At 38.6% G+C, this 23,709-nt stretch overlaps 1 protein-coding gene and 1 pseudogene across 1 annotated transcript in view; both read left to right on the forward strand.

The window, feature by feature from the left end:
• The window catches only part of LOC120803919 (copine-9-like), a 79,317-nt gene extending 55,978 nt beyond the window's left edge, over positions 1-23,339 (forward strand). The window contains exons 9-20 of the mRNA XM_040152956.1: positions 639-743; positions 4,315-4,356; positions 4,649-4,724; positions 6,785-6,869; positions 7,241-7,265; positions 7,736-7,782; positions 10,663-10,844; positions 11,941-12,068; positions 14,310-14,412; positions 15,282-15,339; positions 18,256-18,329; positions 23,157-23,339. Coding sequence (XP_040008890.1) covers positions 639-743; positions 4,315-4,356; positions 4,649-4,724; positions 6,785-6,869; positions 7,241-7,265; positions 7,736-7,782; positions 10,663-10,844; positions 11,941-12,068; positions 14,310-14,412; positions 15,282-15,339; positions 18,256-18,329; positions 23,157-23,339 — 1,108 coding nt within the window. The remainder of the gene's footprint in view (positions 1-638; positions 744-4,314; positions 4,357-4,648; positions 4,725-6,784; positions 6,870-7,240; positions 7,266-7,735; positions 7,783-10,662; positions 10,845-11,940; positions 12,069-14,309; positions 14,413-15,281; positions 15,340-18,255; positions 18,330-23,156) is intronic.
• On the forward strand, positions 20,712-20,839 carry LOC120804576 (annotated as a pseudogene).
• Positions 23,340-23,709: the final 370 nt, after the last annotated feature.

Here is a 23,709-nt window from a genome sequence, read left to right on the forward strand (position 1 = left end):
GTAGTTTTCTTGAAATTCCTGAAAACAAGTAGTGCTTCATCTTCTTAAATAATTTAATTGACAACAGAATGCTACCATTACTGTAAGGTGTTGTTGATCAGAGCACTGAACCCTCGGTAGATCGACTAGTGCTGTGCAATAGAAAACAGCTACAGCTGATCTGGTCCTACTTGGCAGTTCCTATGAGTGTAAAATGGGGCACTGCTGAAAATCAAGAACAGTGTGTACACATTTTATTCGAAAAAGAAAGGTTACTACATAAAACTACATATATCCACCAAAATAATATCAATTATCACAATCTCCTCATCTCTCTTGTTTCCTATCCAAATCTTTTTTTTTTTTTTTTTTTAGATCAAGCAGCATTTTAGGCTTATCGCAATCTCTTAAGATTATTGAATTCTTCCACTGCTCTGCTCGGGGAGATGTTTGTAGCTATAAAACTCCAACTGCAATCCTGTCATGTCCCCTAGATATAATCAAGCAGATATAAAAAGACACAACAACCTGCAAAGCCTTTTGAAGAGTTGCATAGGAAGCTGGAGATATTTGATGTGGGATTATCTTCATAGGTACGATCTGAGCAATATGAATGTGCTCTCCCTTTTGTGGCCTTACATCTGTTATTTTGCTGGCAGGTTCACCATCTGCCATAAGACAGAGGTGATCAAGAACACACTGAATCCGGTGTGGCAGCCCTTCACCATCCCTGTTAGAGCTCTCTGCAATGGAGACTATGACAGGTCAGCAAACATTTTGCACAACTCTATTATGTATTCAATTGGGGAGTGAATAAAATTTCATTCTGAGGTATTTCATTTCTATTTAGATACTGAGGAAACCTTTAAGTGAAACGTCAGTATGGATGATGACAGGTCACCTGATTTTCAGTGCTGTTCACATAAACAACATACACCTACAGAGGAAATCTATCTATCTATCTATCTATCTATCTATCTATCTATCTATCTTTCTATATACATATATATATGTAGATATACACACACACACACACACACACACACACACACACACACACACACACACACACACACACACACACACACACACACACACACACACACACACACACACACCATTAAGCCGCAACATTAAAACCAGTAACTGCTTCTAATGTTGTGGTTTATCAGTGTAAATTCCACTGTGGAGATCTTAAGAACCAATAAGGCACAGGCAGACTCTTTATGTGAATGACATCACCTGTTGCTGGGGCAGTCAGAATAATGCCAGCAGTCGGTCATGATGTCCCAGGGACCAGCACTGGCGTTATTGAGACTGACTCAGTTTTAACACAGCTGTCTTATATGTTCGAAGTCAGGCTGGACTATGCTGAGCGACTGTGATAGCCCCTTGCTGCCAGGTAATACGCTGCATACAGTGCCACTCTTGCGGTAATAGGAACTATTACCCCCTACTTTATTCTTTTATAGGTTTTTGTGAATTATCGTCACTTTGCACTTAGTTTATCTGAATGTTAAACCTTTAGAAGAGTTGCATATCTTAAAGGAATAGTTTTTAATTTAGATATTTTAGACAATAGGGTAATTTACCTTCTCGTCGAAAGTTACATGAGAAGATCAATACTGCTCTTATGTTAAATGTGAAGCTACAGCCAGGAGACGGTTAGCCTAGCAAAGAAGCATAGCCCGGCAAAGAAATACTCCAGCACATGAAACTCCATAAACCAGCTTGTCTATTTTACACTTCAGTTTTTTTACAGATTAAACAAGATATAACTTATTAGTGAGCTTTGGAGGTGCATGTAGGCAGATTTTTTGACTTTTGGAAAGAGCCAGACTAGCTGTTTACCACTGCTCCCAGTCTTTATGCTAAGCTAAGCTAACCATCTCCTGGCTGGAGCTCCATATTTAACAAACAGACATGAAAGCGCTATCAATCTCCTTATGCAACTCTCCATGAGAAAGCAAATTAGCATTTCTCATAAGATGTCGTTCTGTTCCTTTAAAGGATAAGGCTGGTATTATTCTATAGTAGTTCTGGTGTAGATCCACTTACATTTCTTTACGTTGCGGGTGTTGGCCCCTCCGCGGTGCGCAAACTGGCAACCATTTTACGACAAAGCACAGGTGAGCTGTATAACATGATCAAGCACAAAAATGTAGGCAATAGGAGAACTTGTATCCCAAAAAGCACTCATACCCGGAAGTAGCTTGCAACAAAAAACAAACCACACTAAACATAATTCATACTACAAAAATGATATTACAAAAAGCAGGACAATGTTAAGTCTGCATTCAAGCCAGATGGCATTTTTTTTTGGGTTCCAGATAATGAACCCAAAAAAAAATCTTTGTAGTAACTTCTTTTCTCGATCAACCCTCCTCTGGGGAACATGAACAACCTCAATTCCCATTAAAGAGGAGTTCATTATTCATTAATTAAATAAGTACTTATTTTCAACAAATCCCATGAAAAGACCAAAACAGTGCAGTCATCTGGATCTCAGTACTTTTCAACTTTTCTACCCTGTATGCGGCTCCTTGCCCCAAGTTCACAGGTTTCCACTGAAGACACACAGTAGATCTTTGAAAATGAATCCCACATTTCAATTTTAAATAATTTCCTACAACAGCTTGGCACTGTAATATTTAACAAATGTTACTCAAACAGGAGTAAATAGTGCATTAGTTTGGGACCAGTTTCTAGCTGCAGATGCTCATTTGGTACACTTGTGAATATTTGGTGTACGTTCAACATGTGGCTCAATGTTTTTAACAGCTTTTGAACAGCAATGGAACTCTATGGCACAGAGGACTAAGAAACTGCTTATCAGGCTTTGGATACAGACACAATACTTGTTTGTATTCATTCATTGCTGCTTTTGGTCTTGTCATGGGATTTTTTCAACAATAAGAAAAATGTTAAATATTGTCAGCAGTTCTTAAAGGTAGTGGTACTTTAACTTACCTTTGCTTGAGAGAAAACATTGTCATAGGAAACAACAAGGAAAGAAATAATGGCAATATTGTTTATAGTGAGTAGTAGTACTAGCATGAGTGTAAGTATCATTACTAAGAAACTCGTCCAGTACAGCGTGAACTGAGGCAAGGACGTGACTGTGTGAGTTGAAAATGTTTCAACTTGAGTGAAAAATCTGCACCTATCCCGATAAAGGACCAAAGGAAAAATGGGAGACTGGATGAAAATAAGAGAAAGAACTGGGGTTCTTGTGATTTCTTAGATCTGTCACAGTCTGAGCTGAACACATACAAACTCATGGTCAGCGAATACATTGCTAACTAGTTTACAGCTAATGTGTGGACAGTCAGCTGATGGTGGCAAATAAACACCAAGTGTACAAACTGTCCAGCTGTCAAATTCATGTTGTTTCATGTTCTGTCCAAACCCACCTTCACAGTGAAGACCCACTGGGGGTGAAATCATACGTCATTGCCTCTGCCACTTCTCACTGGTCGCTTGCACTCTAGTGAGTAGGTTTCTCATTAGCAAACACTGTGTAAATTAACAGCCTACAGCTTTCTCCAACAATTTATGTGACTTTGAGCCAAGCAGGAATTCATATTTGCTTGTTATCTTGGAGATAAGGGACATACAGAAAAGGAATTCCAGAAACTGGAATTGAAATAATAATCTGCCTCTCCACAGGCATGTATCCACAGCAGGTAAAGGTTAAACTTTCAGTTTTTTGGCAAATCAATTTTGCCCTCATTTACATTAAGTAATTCTTTCTTTTATTTTTTTTTTTTTCAATCCCACAGTGCCTCACAAAGCAATTCACCTGTGTCCCACAGACATTAAGCTGGGGCAAGCTTTCTGGGTCCTCATAGTACAAGTTTTGTGTAAAAGCATGATTGCAACTTCCCTACTATACAGTATTCTAATGACTTTCAATGACCTGTGACATTTTAACCAAATGAAGTTTCATTCATATGAAACAGCCCAACATATAGTATACCTGGCTCTTCACATATGGCTGGTGTTATACATTTATGGTACTGCATGCAAAAGGAAAAGCTTTTATTCCTCTTTGTCTCGTAGATGTGAAATTGATGTTTACTGGCCGGAAACTAATTTTAGCATAGATAGGCGCTGTAATTCAGAGTTCAATGGCCTGTACCTACTGCACGAATAGTCTTCTTCAGTGTGACACCAATGAATCAGTGAATGTGTAATTACTCTGTTCCTAATGTGATGGAGTGAAAAGAGTTTTTTTTTTTAATTAAATAGTACTTCAAGTTGTCATTTTATTGGCAGCAGATGATCTGGTAAAGAGCAGATCTTCAGAATTACGATATTTTCTATCTATTTCAGGACTGTGAAGGTAGATGTCTATGACTGGGATCGAGATGGAAGGTAAATTTGTGGATAACCACTCACTTCAACCTCATGATTCACAATGATGTCTCCCCCCGGAGAAGGAAATTAAATTCCTTCTGTACATTCTGTGGGTTTGAAGAGTTTTGGCGAAGTGTGCTACAAAACTCTTTATGCAGTAAGGAGAATGGTCAGGCAGGTCGACCGGGAGATTGACAAGCACAAAGATGGAGAAAGAGATGTGGATAGATTCAAAGACATGACAATTTGTCTCAGATTATAAAATCTGTGTTCATGCTCGCCTGTGTGTGTGGGTGTTGTTTGTCTGCAGCCATGACTTCATTGGCGAGTTCACCACCAGCTACAGAGAGCTGTCTCGGGGGCAGAACCAATTCAATGTCTATGAGGTGAGACATACATGGGGGTGGTTTGTTGTTTCTCACCACTTTCATCATATGAAGGCCTTATAACCCCAGTTTAGGTAATTTTGACATTTTAACTTCAGCCGGTTGGCTCTCCAAAGGCTGGGAAAACTTATACAAAAGCTTATACAACCTTTTCTAACCTTAAGGATTGAAATATAGGTCAAACAATAACTGATAATTATAGGTGCTCTCAAAGTAAGAAAGCTGAAGACATTTTGTAGATTTAATTCTTTCCTTTGACAACAAAATTTTGCAACCTTCAGCTGAATGGATTGTTTCACAAACAAAACAGAAAACAACGTTATCAACCATTAATAATTTTAACATTTGGAGGATGCATTGTGTTGTTAAGGCTGTATTCCACTCTGAAAAAGAAAGCTACCAAGCTTGGCTAACTAGCTTCCACTTTCCAGCAGAAGCTAGATATACTACTTGGTCAACGCTAGCACTAATTCCCACTAGATGTTAATTTTCCTATGCGTAATCAGCACTTGTGTTCATCCTGCATTACAGAGACAAGGGTTTTAAGCTAGCATTAGCTGTGTAATGTTCAGTGATCCAGATACGGCAAAACCAGACTGTTAAAACTAACAGCTAAGGCAACAGGTGATCCTGTAAGCTCAGTACCCCGTACCTTAGGCCATCATTTGAATCATGTCCAGTAGGGGTTCTCTAATCACAGATAGGGCTAAGTGACAGCTAAGAACATTGTCAATCCCAGCTGTTTAATTGCCTGTGTGGGTGTTGGAACAGAGTTGTGAAGTGGGAGAGGCTGCTGGTTCTGGAAGTGGTCTTTCCCATTCTGTGTTTGTGTAAAAACACGGGACACTTCTTCTAATCGTATAAGTTTATGATATGGCCACCAGTTTCAATTATCTCAACTTTACCCATGAGCCTTGGTCGCCATTGCCAGGGACAAGAGTCCAGTCAGAGGTATGAATCAGAGCAGTAGTGAAATCAAAACCCTTTGATGTTATTTTTGAGAACAAAACACTGCACCATAGTTGCTGAATTCACCCACAACTCATTCAGAATTTTAAAATGATTCGGTTTAACCATGGTCTTTGACTTCCACCTCAGCAGTTGTAGTTAACGTTGTTTATCTTTCATTCTGATGATTTAACCATCAGCTGGAGAAATTATCCAAATATGAGCAATGTAACTTTTTTCCATTTGAAAGATGAATCTGACTTTTATTTCCAGAACCAGAGGCACCCAAAATAGCTCCTCCCACTTCACAACTCTATTTAAGTGCTTTTATTTCCCACCAACACAAATATTGCACAAATCAAATCACAGTACAGACACTGTCAGACTAAACCAAAAATTCATGCCCCCTTTACTAGGTCCTTACCCTTACACACACACACACAAACACACACACACACATATAGATATATAAGTGTGTGTGCATGTGTGTGTGTGTGTGTGTGTGTGTGTGTGTGTGTGTGTGTGTACGGACCAAGTACAGTTGTGATGCTTTGGGTAGAGGTTGTCTTTGAAAGGGGCCTTTACGCTGCTGTATTCTCTCTTTATTGTTACCAATAAAAAAAAAAAAATCTTAGACTTTGGCTACATACAGTACATAATATAGTAACAGCAATAAACTTCATGCATTAAGACAATATCACCATCACACCCACAAAAAAGTCACATTGCTTTTGAACATCCATACTACAGATAATTGTTTTGCTTTTATATTTGTGTACAATGCAGTAAAATAAATAAATCATCCAAGTCGCTTTTAATCATCTTTTCTAAAAGAGAGGAGAAAGTTTACTAATCATATTAGTATTGACAATGGATGGATGAATGGATGGATGGATGATGAATAAATCTCTTCACCTCTCAAAACTGATTTTTATCTTCTGCTCTCAATATACACACAATTAAACATAATATCAGATTCAGTTCATGGGCTGTCACCTTTTATCAGGAATCTGCTGAATTATTCATGTTCATTATTAAACATCATTCTAGGGTGTGAAGTGGTTTTACAAGTACCCTCTCGATCATTAACTTACTTTTTCCGTTTCTGGCAGGTTTTAAATCCCAAGAAGAAAGGCAAAAAGAAGAAATATATTAATTCTGGAACTGTGAGTACACAAACCTATCCCATATCTGCCTGTCATTTCCTCTTTATTTGTATTTAAATTTATATATCTATATCTATCTATCTATCTATCTATCTATCTATCTATGACTTCCTGTGTACCTTCCTGTCTACCTGGCACTGGTCCCTCTTCTTCCCTCCCTCATTGTTTATCACTGTGTGTGTGTGTGTGTGTGTGTGTGTGTGTGTGTGTGTGTGTGTGTGTGTGTGTGTGTGTGTGTGTGTGTGTGTGTGTGTGTACATGTGTGTGTGTGTGTGTGTGTGTACATGTGTGTCTGTGTGTGTGTGTGTGTGTGTGTGTGTGTGTGTGTGTGTGTGTGTGTGTGTGTGTGTGTGTGTGTGTGTGTTAACCCTGCTGTCTTCAAAAAGTCCGTGTAGTCTTTAGTTACCTTTTGTGATGAGGAGGGTGAGTGGAATAATAATTAGCCTCCTCTCACAGTGAGTGTCAATAGCCACCATTTTGGTTGTTTGACTTTGTGTGTGTGTGTGTGCGTGTGCGTGTGTGTGTGTGTGTCTGTGTGGGTCTGTGTGGGAAGCTGAAGATACTAGATTGAATTTCCCAAAAGCTCTTTTCTAAGCTTCACACTAAATTCATATTAGCTCTGAAAGGGCAATGTTTTGGTTGACATTTGGATTGGTAAATCTCACTTGTGCTCACTTGTTCACTTTTAATTACTGGTTCCATTTGTTTTACCTAATTACGACCTTCAAGATGGTGAAGGGAAAATTGTCCCGCCATACTAATTAGCCAGGGAACCAGTAAAATGATTGTATTGCAGTTCATTGGGCTGGTGTTAGAGATACATTGGCTATGAAGTATACTGAAGTGTTTAATGGTCTTTGTTATTTTCCTCTTTGATTCCCATGTTTTTTGCAATAGAACCCAGCTGAACTTCACAGTGGCTATAGACTTCACAGCATCCAATGGTAAGTCACTGACTGGTACGTGTTTGGAGACATCATATTCACTTGCAAGTATTTTCATTTATTGTGGTGTGCGTGTGTATCAGGCTGTAACTCTTCCCTGCCTTCCAGACATTGTATCAAAGCACCCATAGACCAGATGTGATTCCCCCAAAATTCACAAAAACCTCACAACTTGCAGAACACCCTTTATAACTGTCAGTGATGAATCAGTTGTCTTATATAAACAACAGTAAAGGAATAGTTGACAGTTTGAGAAAGACGTTTATATGTTACTCAAAGTAGGCATGCCTGTATGTCCTTAAGCGGGTAACCCCGCGGTAGAACCATACAATTTTAATTTGCCTGGGATGGCAATTGTGGTCTCTCTGTCAGTCAGTCCACCACTTTGCCCAAGACTGAAATGTCTCAACAACTATTTGATGGATTGCCATGAAATTTTGTAAAGCATTCATGAGCCGTATAGGATGAATCCTACTGACTGGCGATCTCCTGATTTCTCTGCTAGTGCCATCAGAGAGTAGAAGTTTTCACTTATTTAATAAAATATTTCAATAGTTACTGGACAGGTTGGCAGAGACTGTAATGGTCCCCAGATGATGAATCCTAATGACTTTGTTGATCCTATTCTTCTAGCGCCACCATGAGGTTCACATTTGTGGTTTTGGTTGACATGTCTCAACAACTGTTGGATGGATTGCCATAAAATTTGTTACACACATTCAAGCCCCCCTCAAGATGAATTGTAATAACTTGATGATTCTCTGACATTTTATCTAGTGCCATCATTCAGTCAAAATTCCAATGTGTCTAATACTTTGGTTTATGACAAAATACCTATAAAACTGATGATATTCTCATCTGTGTTTAGTGCTAATTAGCAAATTAGGAACACACTAACATGCTAAACTAAGTTGGTGAATATGGTATAAACATTATATCCACTTAACATCAGCATTTTAGTTTTGTGGTTTTGAGCAATATGTTAGGATGCTGATATAAGCATTTAGCTCAGCACACCATCTCACTTGCTGCAGGGCTGTAGACTTTTATTCTTGTTACATTTCTGTTTTGGTTACAAATTAAACAAACAAGATACAGTGGATTTCATAGTAAATTTGAGAAGTATTTTTGAGCTTTTGACACAGTCAGATTAGCGGTTTTCCCCTGCCTCCAGTCTTCATGCTTAGATACGCGAATTCCCTGCTAACTAGCTGTTTAGTGTTAAGACATTAGAGGGGTTTTAGTCATCTCGTTTAACTTTTGACAAGTATATTTTTTCTCAAAATGTCAAACTTTTTTTTTTTTTTTACCAAATAAATTGCTCTTTTTTATCTTGTAAGTTTAAACATACCTGAAAACCTGCGTTAGATGTTAGTTCATTTGTATCACCAAGCGTAGCAGACTTGTTGTCCTAACCTGGTTCAGTAGCTATTTGTTTAATAGAAACATTTTTTAGCGTGTTAGTTGTCCCACTTTGAGATCACTACAGTGTGGGTTCCCACAAGGCAACTAATTGGGCCTACTCATGTTTTCCAAAGACCCAGTACCTCAGACAATCTAGCAGTTACTGTATGCAGATAATAGTACATCATTTATTCCTAAGTGATCTGAATGTGTCATGAAAATTAGTTCTAAAATCGGGAAGTACTATTACAAAACACTATGATCTGACAAAGATGATTTTGTTAAAAATGCTACTCTTGAGCTGTTGGTTAATGTGCAAATCAGCAAATCAACAAAATACTTGGCTGACAACGTAATACGTCTGGCTCATGCAGGGGATATCATTAGTTGCCAGATTATGCAATAGCACAGAGGTTAACAATTTTACTCAATATTTTTCAAGGTTTGAGTCATACATTAAGAAACCCAACTAATAATTGCTGCTGAAAAAGATGGAGGACCTTGGTGTAATCTTATAACTGAATTAGTCTCTCTCTAAAACTATTAAAATGAAACAGCTTGAGTTCTGTGATTTCAGTTATTACAGACATAAAAGAGTATAACAGTTCAGTGTGAAAGGCACTTGGTCCTCTTCCCCTCAGTAAAGTAACATGACCTTTCTTAATTTTTCATGGCAGCTACACTTGTCACTTGTAATGGTGGGCACACTGCTGTCTTGAGTGGATTGCTACATTGAAGCTCTTATTTCCACAAGGTGGAAAGTGCAGTCAACCTTGCAAGTTGCACAGGGCATGGTGAATGTGTTTGGTATTTTTGTGGCCAGAGGCGCGGTACACCTGTGGCACAGTAAAAAGCTAGATGGGATTGGGGGAATATATTACCAGTAGGTGTGTTGGGGACAGGAATCTGTCATGGCTAATTGAATCATCCTCCTCCCTTTCATCCCCATAAGCAAGGCACTCGTTTCATAATGGAATAGAGAGTCCAGACGAGCTTATCCCAGGGGGGAGAGGACAGTAACACTCAACTTTGTTTTCATGTGTGCAATATTTCTACTGCTGACAATACCTAAGCAGTTGTCTAAGGCATTTACATGATTGCATAAACTGAAAATTCCCCATAATAATCCTGTTTGCATTATTATTTGATTTTTCTAAAAAAGTATCTGGTTTCCTTTCCTGCGACTATCAAATTTTACAGCCACAATTCTTCACATAGTTCATCACATCCATAGCCTGTCTCTACTGCAATTAATATGTAAACTGCTCTGCTACTGTTGGGAAACCTGTAAGAAAAAAGGGGATAAAGCATACGGTATTTTCTTGGCATCAGTCATTTTCTTTTTCCACTGGTGATATAGTGTTCTTTGTATTTGACAGGGGAAAACCAGACAGAGAGAAGGAGGGAGGCATACAGTATTATCATTTACTTCACTGTGTTGTGTGTGTGTGTGTGTGTGTGTGTGTGTCTTCTAAGGTAACCCGTCCCAGCCCACCTCGCTCCACTATATGAGTCCCTACCAGATGAATGCATATGCCATGGCCCTGAAAGCAGTGGGTGAGATTATCCAGGACTATGACAGCGACAAGCTCTTTCCTGCCTATGGCTTCGGAGCTAAGCTGCCCCCTGATGGCAAAATATCCCATGCATTCCCACTGGTAAGACACACACACAGAAATAACGCATGAATTCACACATACAAGACACAAACGCACAGTTCACTCATAGCAGGGTGTGGTTTGGACCAGTAGTTGTCGCTGCGACAACAGCTGGTTGCGTAAGTTGAGAAGTTGGCTCATCTGTCTGCCAGCAGGACTCTCCCAGCATCCCCTACACATGCTCCTTGGATCCCCCTGAGGGATGAGGGCAACCAGTCAGAAACCACTTGAGGCTAAGTGGAAGCCGAGTCTGTACTTCCGTTATTAAAATAGTGATAATTCTGTATAGGTGTTAAATGTGATCACCTTTTAAAATAACGCTCATTTTAAGGAATTACTGAAATAATGGTGGTGATAGAAAAATATAGGGAGCAAGTAGTGATAATGTGACGTTAAAAATGCCCTGTGGAGTTTTCAACATTACAAACATGAAGGCCATTTCCTACTTTATTAAAGATTTGCAAAACCCTTTTTTCAGTGTTATTGAAACCAATGGATTGTCTTCTTTTTTTTTGACCCTGATGATGTCGTCAGTACATCAACGTTGTGCTTTATTTATGTAACAGATTACTTGAGTCTTAAATCCCTTAAAGTGCTGCTTCTACCTAACCTTTACTGAACTCCCATGAATGTCCTAATGTACTGTGTTTGCCTGAACTTGCCAATAGTATGAGACAGCTATTTATTTATTACCCTCTGAAGACACCAAGTGAAGTGAATTTAAAATGTACCCAGAAAAAATTCATAAGATATTGTTCCCATTGTAAGACAGAAAAGAGGGTCATTATTTTGGGAGTAAGGCCTTACGTTTCCTGAGAATAGACTATTATCGCAGCTAACAGTAGCATATTTAAGATATGTTTAATTATCTGTTATTGGAAGAACTATTTAAAATATGTGCCCTGGATGGGTTGCTGTTCCTGGTCCAATTTATAGAAGAAAAAAAAAAAAAGAATTTAATAGAGAAATTAAATCTTCAGTAAAGAACTTAAAGAACTTAAGGTCATAATTAACCTGTTTATTGTACTGCTTGTGCACTAGATGTGTGAATGAGTCCTGTGTATTTCATGAGTGCACTGCATGCTGACTGTTGCAGAGTGGTGACAATGATAATCCAAACTGTGTGGGAATAGAGGGGGTTCTGGAAGCCTATTTCCAGAGCCTGAGGACAGTGCAGCTGTATGGACCCACCAACTTTGCACCTGTTATCAACAAAGTGGCAAAGTAAGTGTCTTTGCCAGTTTATTGGTTAGGTTATGTTGGAGTTAGGATACAATTATACCTACCTTTCGATCAAGGGTAAAATTACACTCCTTTTACATTTTTTTTAGTGTAAGCTTATAAGTAACATGACTCATGAGAAGCTTTTTTTTCACCACATGGAGACTTTGTTTTCAGGCAAAATTAGCATGTGTAGGATTAAGCATGCCATCAGCTAAGAATCAGGTTGATTCTGCCTCAAAGTGTGACAACAAGAAAATAACATTTGAGCAGGAACATAAATTATTTTATTGAAAAGAGGCTGAATGTGTATTGGTTTTATTTGTATATTTAATTTCAAATTTAGAATCTAGAAGCTATGTATATGTTGCAGAGGATTGTCTGTCAGACTACATCTGAAATCCACAACTGCTTGCTGGTGACATTTCTCTTCTGTGGTCTAGATACTCTTAAACCACTTGGTTTTGAATTGAAATTTCTGAATTTTTAAAATGTACTTAACTTTCTTGCATTCGTACATTTTTTTATATATTTACAAGCTGAGAAAACCAGTTGAAAGTGCTGATTTCGGGCTTTCACATACTTTCTCACTTATAATTATAATAATAACAATAACTTTAGTTGTATAGTACTTTGCAAAACATAGTTAAAAAGTCCTTTACAGAACAAGATAAAATACACTGTAACATTAAACAACAATAACTTAAATAAAAACATTGAGCAAGGTAGAAACAACACACAGTTTCCTTTCCTAACAAGGCGGGCTGTGGGGACAGTAAGGAGGGTCCGACCTGAGGAACGCAAGGAGCGGCTAGGCTCATAGGGTACAAGCAAATCTGTGACGGAAGTAGGAGCAAGCCCATGTAGGGCTTTAAAAGTAATTAGTACATTTTAGTAGATCAATTCTATATCCAACAGGTGGCCAGTATGGTGCTGCAAGTATTGGAGTGATATGGTCTTGTGTCAGAATTCATTAAAAGTCTGGCAGCCAACTTCTGAACCAGCTCGAGACGAGGGATGGCTTTTTAGCTGAGCCACGACTACAGAGAGTTACAATTAGAAAAAGGGACATTTTGAATTTTATATATATGTATATATATATATATATATATATATATATATCTTTTTTTACAGTGATTTACAATGGCATACATAAACTTTCATTAAAAAGGCACTAAAACAAATAAAAAACATGTCACATGTAAATAGATTGCATCATTGACATTTAGAACATTTATGTTAAATCGAAGAAACCACTACCAAAATATTCCCTGGTTCACCAGAGCAAAAAATATCGTTTTCATATGGGGAACCACAAGATTTACATAAAACCAACATGTGCAGTAGTCAATGTGTACTGAAATCATATGATTTTTTTTACATGTGAATTGTGGGGTACCTAGCTAACCTAGTATTGCGGGACAGCAATATTCTGTAAGGAATATTTAAGGAACAATCCTGTATTATAGTTGAGTCATTTTTGGAAATTGAAACTATCTCAGGTGACACTGTTTGGTTGGGGCGCACGACTTAAACTTCCCAAATACAATAAAGAGCAGGACAGAGCGGCCAATGTTAACCCCCAATATCCTGTAATGCTAGTACTTTAGTGCCTGTAGCTTATGGTTAGGTGCCGCAATATAGCTGTTTGGGCTTGGTGGATGTTGCACTGTGTAATGGGGCTTTTATTAATGTGACCTGCAATCCCACTAAATAATGTAGTTATTGCTGATGTGCTCCTTAGCTTTACCAATTATTGCTCTTTCTTGGGCCTCTTGCACAATGCTTCAGCATGTGGTCCCCTGCTCAGGGGAGGAGCAATAATGCAGAGAGAAATTAAAAGGAAACACTGGAAATGCACCTGGAAGCCATATTTAATATATATATATATATATATATATATATATATATCCCCTTACCAAATTTTACATAAAGGAGTAAGTAGTAAGTAATACCATATTTTTCCAGAGTCATTTACATTTTAACATCTAGAGAGCTGAAACGAGATCAGAAAAGGGCATGAATAACTAAAGGCAAATGTAACTTCAGGTTGAAACTATGTTGTACTTTCAAAGCTTGTTTCAGCCTTGTATCTAGGTCCTGAGCCACAGGAGACAATAGAATATTATTTCAGACCAACAGCCAGGTGCGCTTAATGTTTCTCCTTAGTAGTCTTCCACTCAGGTGTACAGGCATAGTGCTAACCAACGTATGTGCATGTGCGTGTGTGTGCACGTTCCCCAGCTGTGCAGCAGAGATCACAGATGGCTCTCAGTACTTTGTGCTGTTGATGATCACAGATGGAGTGATATCTGACATGGTCCAGACCAAAGAGGCTGTGGTCAATGTGAGTAAACACACACACACACACACACACGCACACAAGCACGCATATGCAAACAAATGCACGCAGGGATTGATGGATAGCAGTGCTTTTCTCCCAGTTACTCCTGCTAATGATGTGCATCTCTGCATCCTCTTTTCTTTTGTGAGTTATATTTCTCAAGAATAACACTTTCTCTGGTTTTTGGAAAAAATACAGCTTAGTTCGTCCTGGCAATCAGCATTCTGTGATCCATATTACTTCAGAAAAAAGAAAATATAACACAATAACACTCAAATTTTCTTCTAAAGACTCAAATCAAGGGGAGGAAAAGACATCTTTGCTTCCATAGGGACTGATATCACTTTTTGGAGAGGTCAATAGCTGTTTCAGAAACCTTTCAAATGAATGTTTGAGAGGTCTGATCCAGTTAGATCGGTTCTGAGCGATTTCTCTTATGGCAGACAGTGCAGAATAATGCACCCCCGTAATTACCTTACTTGCACGGTGTAAAATGAGCTCAGATGAAGTCTCAGATATTTGCTTTAAATCCTCTAAATAATACTAATCTTCTTCGCTGAGTTTTCTCCAGGTGAACAACTTTTGTTTTTGTCTCAAGGAGAGTTAGGGTTTGGAAAGTAAAGGTAATGTTGATATCCCATCAACCGTCGGCTGTAAGCATTGGATATTGTGTCAGGATAATAGCCTCACCTGTCAGATTAAAATAAGATAAAAATCTATAACAAGTTTGAGTCAACACTTGATTTATATTTACAAGACAATGGTCACTACAAAATAATTTTACTCTCTTAAAACCTCTGTTGTTCATCCCAATCTTAATGCATCCTAAGGATCTAATGAATACATTGTCTTTCCTGTTATCTCCTGTACAGGCAGCATCACTCCCTATGTCTATAATCATTGTCGGCGTTGGGCCTGCTGAGTTTGATGGTGAGTGTTCCATTTCAGTAATAGGTCTATAATTTTTTCATTTCAAAGTGAGTTAACATGACAGAGGAGAGGAGGGTCGCACTCAGTGACAAGATCACTTTAATTAGAGAAGAAATAAACTTTTCAGTTGTCCAGCCTTCATCAGTCATCATCATCAGAATCATGCGCTGTAGGTGCCTCTTAAGTAACAAACGCACAGGCAATCAGCTGCATAAACAACCGAGGAGCATCCCGCATTGGCACCAGGAAGAAGATGGAAACTCTCACTCTTTCCAGTAGACTTACTAAAACATCAGATTTCTTTACATATCAAACGTTAGTTTGCATTCATACATGGAACACTCCCTTTAATAACCGTGCACATTTTCAGACAGTCCCTCCAGGAAGACACACAGTACATAGTGTTTCAGACGGTTGTTCACTGGGTACTGTTGCTACTGCTGGCATGCTTTCCATTCACACATGGCACAAATGCAGCCCTAATGATCACTGTGGCAGATTTATGAACAAAATTCTTTGTAATTTTTGAAACACTGGGTCCTTTATTCCAGACAGAGGTAGACAAAAGCAGGCTTTCAATTTTTAACTGTCGACCATTGATTCTGCTGTCTGTCTGTCTAAATTAACAAATGTCTGCGGCAGATTTAATCAGCTGTAGCCAGGTAACTAATTAAACTAACATTGGCGTAAGGAGTTAGTTTTTAATTTATTTAACTAAGTAAGCCTCACTGGGATTAAAAATCAAAAGTGCCCTGGACAGGAAGCAATAGCACTGAGTTACATGGAAACAACATAAGACAGATAGCACAAAATATGCCACAATATCAGAATTAAACAGAGGTGCAATTAGAAAATCATGAATAACATGTCTAATACAACCATGTAAAAGATTCATCCTAAAAACAACCTAACTGGCACCATAAAAAAACCCAAGAGCTTTGTAAAACTATAAAAAGAATTATGACCAATTCAAAACAATAACTTGATAAAACTAACATTGTAAGATTCTCAGATACCTGGATAAGGCCGGCTAGTGTTGCATGGTACTTCCCCAAATCCAATAAAAGGTAGGCCGGAGCTGCTAATGTTAACCCTGAAGTCGAGAATTGGCTTCCACACAGTGGGGAAAATACTACATGGTGCTTGGCACATGTACCCCCACAAACGCATAAAATAAAGTTAATGGTGACGTTGAGGTAACGTTTGTTTACTACTGTAGGTAGCAGGCTAGTTAGCTGGACATGCAAATGATTGCAGCTTCTGTTAGAACAGATAAACACACTGTTTAATTCCTTCCACTTTTGCACTGTGGGTTTTTTAGTTTTGGAAAGGCTAAAAAAAGACACAATGCCCTCCAAGCTCTTTAAATGCTGAGTATCACTGCATACCTACTGCCCCCATGCACACCACTTCAACATGAGGAGAAATCCAAAGGTTCAACACTATGAGCAGCTCCTTTCACATTACACATCCTTTGATCAGAACATATTGATAAGCTTTAAACACCTCAGTATGTGTTGTCCTTATTCCAAAACACATTGCAAGTATTCTTACAAACTTGCTGAACTGCCATCCTACCCCGTAACAATATAGGGACCTACTCAGTAAGATATTTGCTCTAAAGCGCCGCTTGTGGTCAAATTCTCCACAGTGTATCTTTCACTAAGGCATGTGCAGTAGCAGACTAGAATTTGATTGCTGAAAAGAAGTGTGCAATGAATAAATTTGAAATGTACTCTGTTAAAATGTAAATTCAACAACTTGACATTGCAAAGACAAATATTTGATGTTTTGTATGAAAGGCAGTATTCGACTTTGACCTTGACTTCTGGCTGACTGATGGGAGTCACTAGCAATGGCTAGAGAGCAAACAGGAAACCACTTTAGCAGCTGTATCATAATTGGTTCTTCATAAACACCAGTATGCTGTTCCCCTTCCCGGGAGAGTTGCTGGAGAAAGTCAATGGAGTCAAGTGTGCAGGCGTGTTACAGCCCACAGATCAATGAATAACTTTTCAGTTAGGGCTGTTTGTGTGTTTGAGTGTGTGCGCAGTCTGTTACTGCTCAGCAGGGTGTGCCGACGTAACACCTAATTTATGTGTTTGATGGTCGATCATTTTTTACTTGTTAAGCAATCGAACTGTGGGATTGGTAGTGAAAGCACTCAGGCATGTTTGGAGGTCATAAGGTCAAGGCTTTGGGTGTGTGTGTGCGTGTATGTCTACACCATATTGCCAGACGTAATTACCTATTTTTTATTTGCTCTATCTTGAGGCTGTGTACTTCATTTCTGAACATGTCTCTGAATCTTTTAAAGCTACTAACATATCACTTTCAGTATTATGCTGTCAGTCCTAGTGTTTGTTCTAATATTTTGTGCTTCTGTCCGAGGCTGTTTGCTGCTTTGACCTCACGTTGTGCTCAGCCACCTTTCCATGGCAGTGCCACACATCCAGGCTGTTTTTATGTGTTTGCCAGAGTCACTGCAGATGCAGGATGTACCCTGTTGTGTAGGTGCTATTTTTGAAGACCTCTCAGAATAAAATTTCCATCAGAGCGCAATTTGGGAGCAAGCACCTCCTTCTATATTTTGCCAGAGTGGAAATGGTTGTCTGAAAGCGCTCCTGTAGCTGCACTCTTGTGCTATTCAGCGTTCCCTATGAGTTGCCAGAATTATTTTCACTTTCTGACCTGTAATATAATTGTGCATCATTTTTTCTTGAAGAATGACATTTTTGGTGCGGAAAGCATTATAACCATTCTCCACTCAATACCTGTTCTTACTTTCATGCTGTGTTGCACTTCAGCAATTACGTTATGAAAATACGAAAGAACATCCTGTACCTGCTCTTTAAAATCTCCCTTGGTGGTTCCAGTATTGTGTTATACTCTCTCTGTCACTTTCTGTCCTTTTAGCTATGGAGGAGCTGGATGGAGATGAGGTGAGGGTATCCTCCAGAGGACGTCTTGCTGAGAGAGACATTGTTCAGGTACTCATTATAATTCTGTTTAACTTCGCGGGTTAGACGTGAGCACGTTTCTGTCAACAGCAACAACATGAGGGAGTTATCCCCGGAGGAGGGAGGCTTACTTTCATAACACACACTCAAACACACACTGGGAACTGCCTAATACAATATACAGTACAATACCCATCTATGAGGGGCCACTGAACAGGCAGTGTCTTTGTCAAGGGTACAGTACTGTTCTATAATTCTGTCCAATACAAAATAACCCAAGTCAAAGGGGTTGATTTCAACCAATGTAATCCGAAATTTTCAACACATTACCACATTGTGTTTTATAAAGTGAAGTTTGTATAGAGGTTTTTACATTCAGTAGTGTTTATGTGCATTGTGCCAACGTTTGTGTAATATTAACTTTTCAACAAGTCCTCCAACGTAGGAACAAAATAAGTTTGTTTCCTTCCAAGCCTTAGTTAATTTTTTGGGTAACTGTTGAAGTGGGAAACCAAGTAAGGCTCATTGGGATTAAAAGTGGGAAATTTGCCAACCTCCTTCCCAAGAGGTTTTGTGGCATCATGCTACATTTGAGAGTTTCTGAGAGCAAGCATCCTCTGGCATGCAAATTATGATTATCATGCAAGAGGGCCCGTGTTGAGAAAAAGTAAAAATTAGGTCACTTTAAGCATTTTAGCAAACTCTCTATGTGGTAGTTTTTCTGGTGAGAGCAGCCTCTGACTCCACAAATGGGAAATCCAACAAGAACACCACCCTGCCATTTCAGAAGAATGATCCATAAAACCAAATTGTCAAACCAAAGATAAAGAGTAAGAGGACAAGGGCTGTAAAAATTAATCGAAAAAAATTAATCTGCAAATCTTTTGATAAACTATCATTCATTTTTAAGGAAAAAAAATGCCAGTATTCCCTGGGTTCAGCTTCTGAATGTTAATGTCTTCTTTCAGTTTTCTGGTAGTCAACTGATCATGTTTGGGTTTTGGACTGTTAGACAGACTGATGTTAGAAGATGTCACCTTGAGCTCTAGTAAATGTAAGGACTGTATATACTAGAAACTGTTTTCATATCAAGTAATAATTCCATTGTGGATCTTTGTTGATTCCATCCTCACTTCAAGGTGACCCCAGGGCATTAACAACTGTGGTCATGGGATTATTTCCACTAGAAAAAAAAGTGCTAGTAAACTCTTATAAATTAAATGTATATCATGTAAATTCAAAAAATTTTATTAGCCATTATTTGAAAAGTGGTTGAATAAAGAAAAAAAAAACATTTCTTGCTCCCCACAAGACATTTTTTTCCATTACCATTTTTAAATTCAACCATAGAGAGAACTTCTTCTTTAAGCTGTTAGCAATGAGTTTTATAAAAAGTGAGCAGTAACCACATCAGGGACTGATAAAATCAGATCTGGCAACAGTAAATAGTCATTTTAGAGAACCTTTTAGAGATATGAGAACACCTGTAGGAAATAAATACAATGGCCTCTGATAATAATGCACTATTCAATTTTTCTGTTGTCATGGAGAAGACTTACCAGTCAGCTGGCAGAGCATGAGGAACAATGATAAATGAGTGCTTACAGTGATAAATGTATAGTGTCTAGACGTTGAAGGGGGACATGTGAGTATAGAGGATTGAAAAAATTGAATTCTAACCATGTGAGAGTGGCTTTTTAGAAAATGAAGTATGTCTTTCTAATTTCAACATTGATATATTATATGGCTTAAAGTAAAGGTAATGATCAATCAATCCCTACATACCTAAAAAGTTTGTCCTAATTGTTTTGTCTCGCTACTATCAGTCAACACACAGAAATGAAATGTTTTATAATAAGGCATTAAATAGTAGGTATGTAGCTGACCCCACACCAGGTTAATAGCTGGATAATTTATGCTTCCATTCTAAAGCCGTATTGATATTGCTATCATGTTTACACAGTCCTGCCTCCAGTTTGGTTCACTAACAGCAGTAATCACATTTGCATGCACACGGTAATCCTTTGATTGACTTTTCCCTTATTGTGACAATAATTTAATCAGGATGTTTACATTTTTATCAGAGAAAAAAAATTTCAATTACTTTGCATTTTCATGCTTTCTTGTTGTTATTGATTCAATATGATGACTCCTCTTACTGCAGCAACATTGATCATTTTCTTACTGAGTCGATTAAAGTCATATTGTTGGATATTTTTATATACAGTGTATTTCAAACATGTACCTCATTGCAAAAATGTGATGGCAAGTGCATTTCGGTTTCATGTCTAAAAAAGTGCCGTGGTCAATTTTATGTAAGAGTCATGACAGCAGTCTTACAAGGTCAGACATAGTAAGATTATCACAACACTTCCAACACAGCAAATCTAAAACTGTCATCAGATTAAAGTAAAGGCTTCTTGGCCTTTTGGCTAAGATCAAGTGTAGTATCTGTTTTTATCAGTTTAATATCTGACATGTCCTCTGTAAGGGGATAACATATTAAACAGATCTTTAGCTTTAGTTGTGGGTGACTGTGTCTGAGGTGTTAGAGTGGGTTGTCCATTGATCGCATGGTTGGCGGTTCGAAACCCGGCCCCTTCCGTCTGTGTGCTGAAGTGTCCCTGGGCAAAACATTGAGCCCTAAACTGCCTCACTTGTAAGTCACTTTGGATAAAAGCATCTGCCAAAATGAGTAAATGTAAAGTAGCACAAGGTTAAATGCACATAGAGAGAGATTAAATGCACTTCTTGTTCCGACTCCTTGACTGCACTGTAGTAAATTTATCCCTCAATTAATCATAGAAGAAAAAAAAAAACATAATAAACCTTGAAACAAAGTGAAAGAGCCAATTTTAAAATTAGAATTAACAGAGAATCTGTTTCCAGGTGTTGGGGAGGACTACTGCAAAAAAGTTCCACAGAGCCTTTTGTGTCTCCAGGGGGAGCTGTGCAAAGTTGGACACATGTCCTCAAATGATGTCACCTGAGTCAGCATCAGTTGGGGCTGAAGACTTAGAAGTTTGAAAAGTAAAAAAATCTGGGGGTGTGGAGTTAGAAAGAAGTGAGCTCACCAGACTCTATAGCCACTCCTCACCTCTGCTTTAGGCTAGCAGCTCCAGGCTACACTAGCTTAACACAACTGAATCTCCAAATGAACCAACGATGGTTGAGCTGCTTGGTTGGTAATGTACAGTACAGGCCAGGTTTTGAGAGGGAAGACGAATGCATGGAATAAAAAAGACAATATGTCTTGTTCTGCCACATCGATTTCCATAATTTTTTAACTGTCCATCGTGAATCCAACAAAGGTATAGGAGTGCAACGTTAAATCGATGGAGTGCTCTTCAAGTCATTTTTTTAAGCAAATATGCGAAGAATGTACTGGTTGTGGTCTCTCTCTCTATATCCTGGTTTTTCTTAGTTTTCTAAAAGGCTAAATTGAGTATTATATCTGAATATCTAAATACAGAACAAGCAATTTGAATATGTCAACTAGGGCCCAGAGTATTGGAATGGTATATATCTGAAAAAGTTATGGACCAAAATGATTCATTTATTAATCAAGAAAATAAATGTTAGTTGCAACCCCAGAATTTATTACTTATCATCTGTTATTCTCAAACAAAATTAAAAAAGTAAGCCTTGAAACACTTCCTAATATCGGTTTGCTTATCTCCTACTGTCTGTGCTCACATATACAGTAATTTAATACAGCTGAATTCCCAATAAAGCTGTTCTCATTTACATGTTTTTCTGTTTCTGTCGTTAGACAACGGAACAAGTATTAAATAGTGACTGAAACGCAGCCAATTAATACTACATGTTAACCAGCAGTCAGGCCATTTCCAAGCTGCTGCTCTGCTCTGCTAAAATCCTGAATTTAAAACTGCAGTGTCGTCTGACAAAATCGCCATATACATAAGTTAACGACATTGCCTGTGCTGTGTTACCCTGTAAAATGTTCACTCAGAGAGAAAATTAAAATCTCATTCACATCTGTGTCAGCTGCTGTGCGGTCAATTGAATGAGACGCATAGAGAGGTGTGCCTGCGAATCGAAAGTCTGAGCTCGTGTTCTCGGTTAAATACTGATGACTCTCTTCTATGGAAAGTAGCTAAGGTTTGTCCAAAAAGTTGTTAAATCTAGTGACATAGGCGCTAAGTCTGCACCACTGCCTGTAATCACCCCCTGATGATGCAGTAGAAACTGCAATCAGTCACACGGCACTCGGCTAACCAATGGTGTAACTTTGTCACGCACTCATTCAGTAAGGCATGAATATTCGGGTTTATAGTGCTGGCCCTGCTGTTGCTGTCCAGCCAAAAATGATATACTGTACAATTTGCTTGTACTTTACAGTACTGAATTTTTATACTTTTACATAGTATAACTTTTTTATAGTGAGAGATTCAAGGCAGCAACAATAGGAAAAAATGATCAAGATCCCACAGTGTTAAGTTGTTGAGGAGATTCTTCTCATGTCAAATCAGTATGACAAAAGAGTACGGTCTAGACCTGTTCCATATGAAAAGTGCCCTGGGATATTAATTGAAATGAATTGAATTGACAACAAAATTTTCCCCCTATCATGATGTGGGTCAAAAGATCCAAAAAATATATATTTTATAACCTCATATGACGATAATAATCGTGGCAGTAGCTATCCCTACATTTCCAACAGCATGGATGGAACTGTGAATATCCAGCATAACTATTTATATACATACAGCATATGGGAAAATAGGAATTAAACACACAACTTAGTCCCAGTTTACTGTCTCGTGCTCTGTGGGACATTATCTAATAAAAGATCATAACCAAGATCGCATCTAAACTATTTCCTTCTGCTTCCAGTTTGTTCCGTTCAGAGACTACATTGACAGATCTGGCAACCAAGTCCTCAGCATGGCCCGTCTGGCTAAAGATGTCCTCGCCGAGATCCCCGACCAGCTGCTGTCATTTATGAAAACCAGAGGAATTGAACCGCGACCGGCCCTTTCCTCCTCACCGTTACCGGGGCTACACCGGCATATTTGACCCCGAAACAGCCACGGCCACTCATCTCTGACTCACCACCCTGACACCCCCCGCCCCAACCCTGCTTATCTACGCTGATTTGCCATACGATTATGTGTCACTTTAAAGGAGCAGAAGGATCGACCTGAGACTTGCCCTCTTCCGCTCTTATCACTGATGAAGCTAAACAGGCACATCAGACCGACGCAGCGGGCGTTCATCTCTGACTCACCTGTTGTTGTTCCTCATCTTTTCCTCTCTCGCTCACCCTTTTATATACTGTAGCATCACTTCCCATTTACAGTTTGAAAGACCATTGAGACTGAACCATGATCGTACCTTTCCTCCCAACTGAATAACATTCAGAGCTTGACTTTTTGAAACTGCCTCT

Source organism: Xiphias gladius, chromosome 18 (genome assembly GCF_016859285.1).
Source record: "Xiphias gladius isolate SHS-SW01 ecotype Sanya breed wild chromosome 18, ASM1685928v1, whole genome shotgun sequence".
NCBI lineage: Eukaryota > Metazoa > Chordata > Actinopteri > Istiophoriformes > Xiphiidae > Xiphias > Xiphias gladius.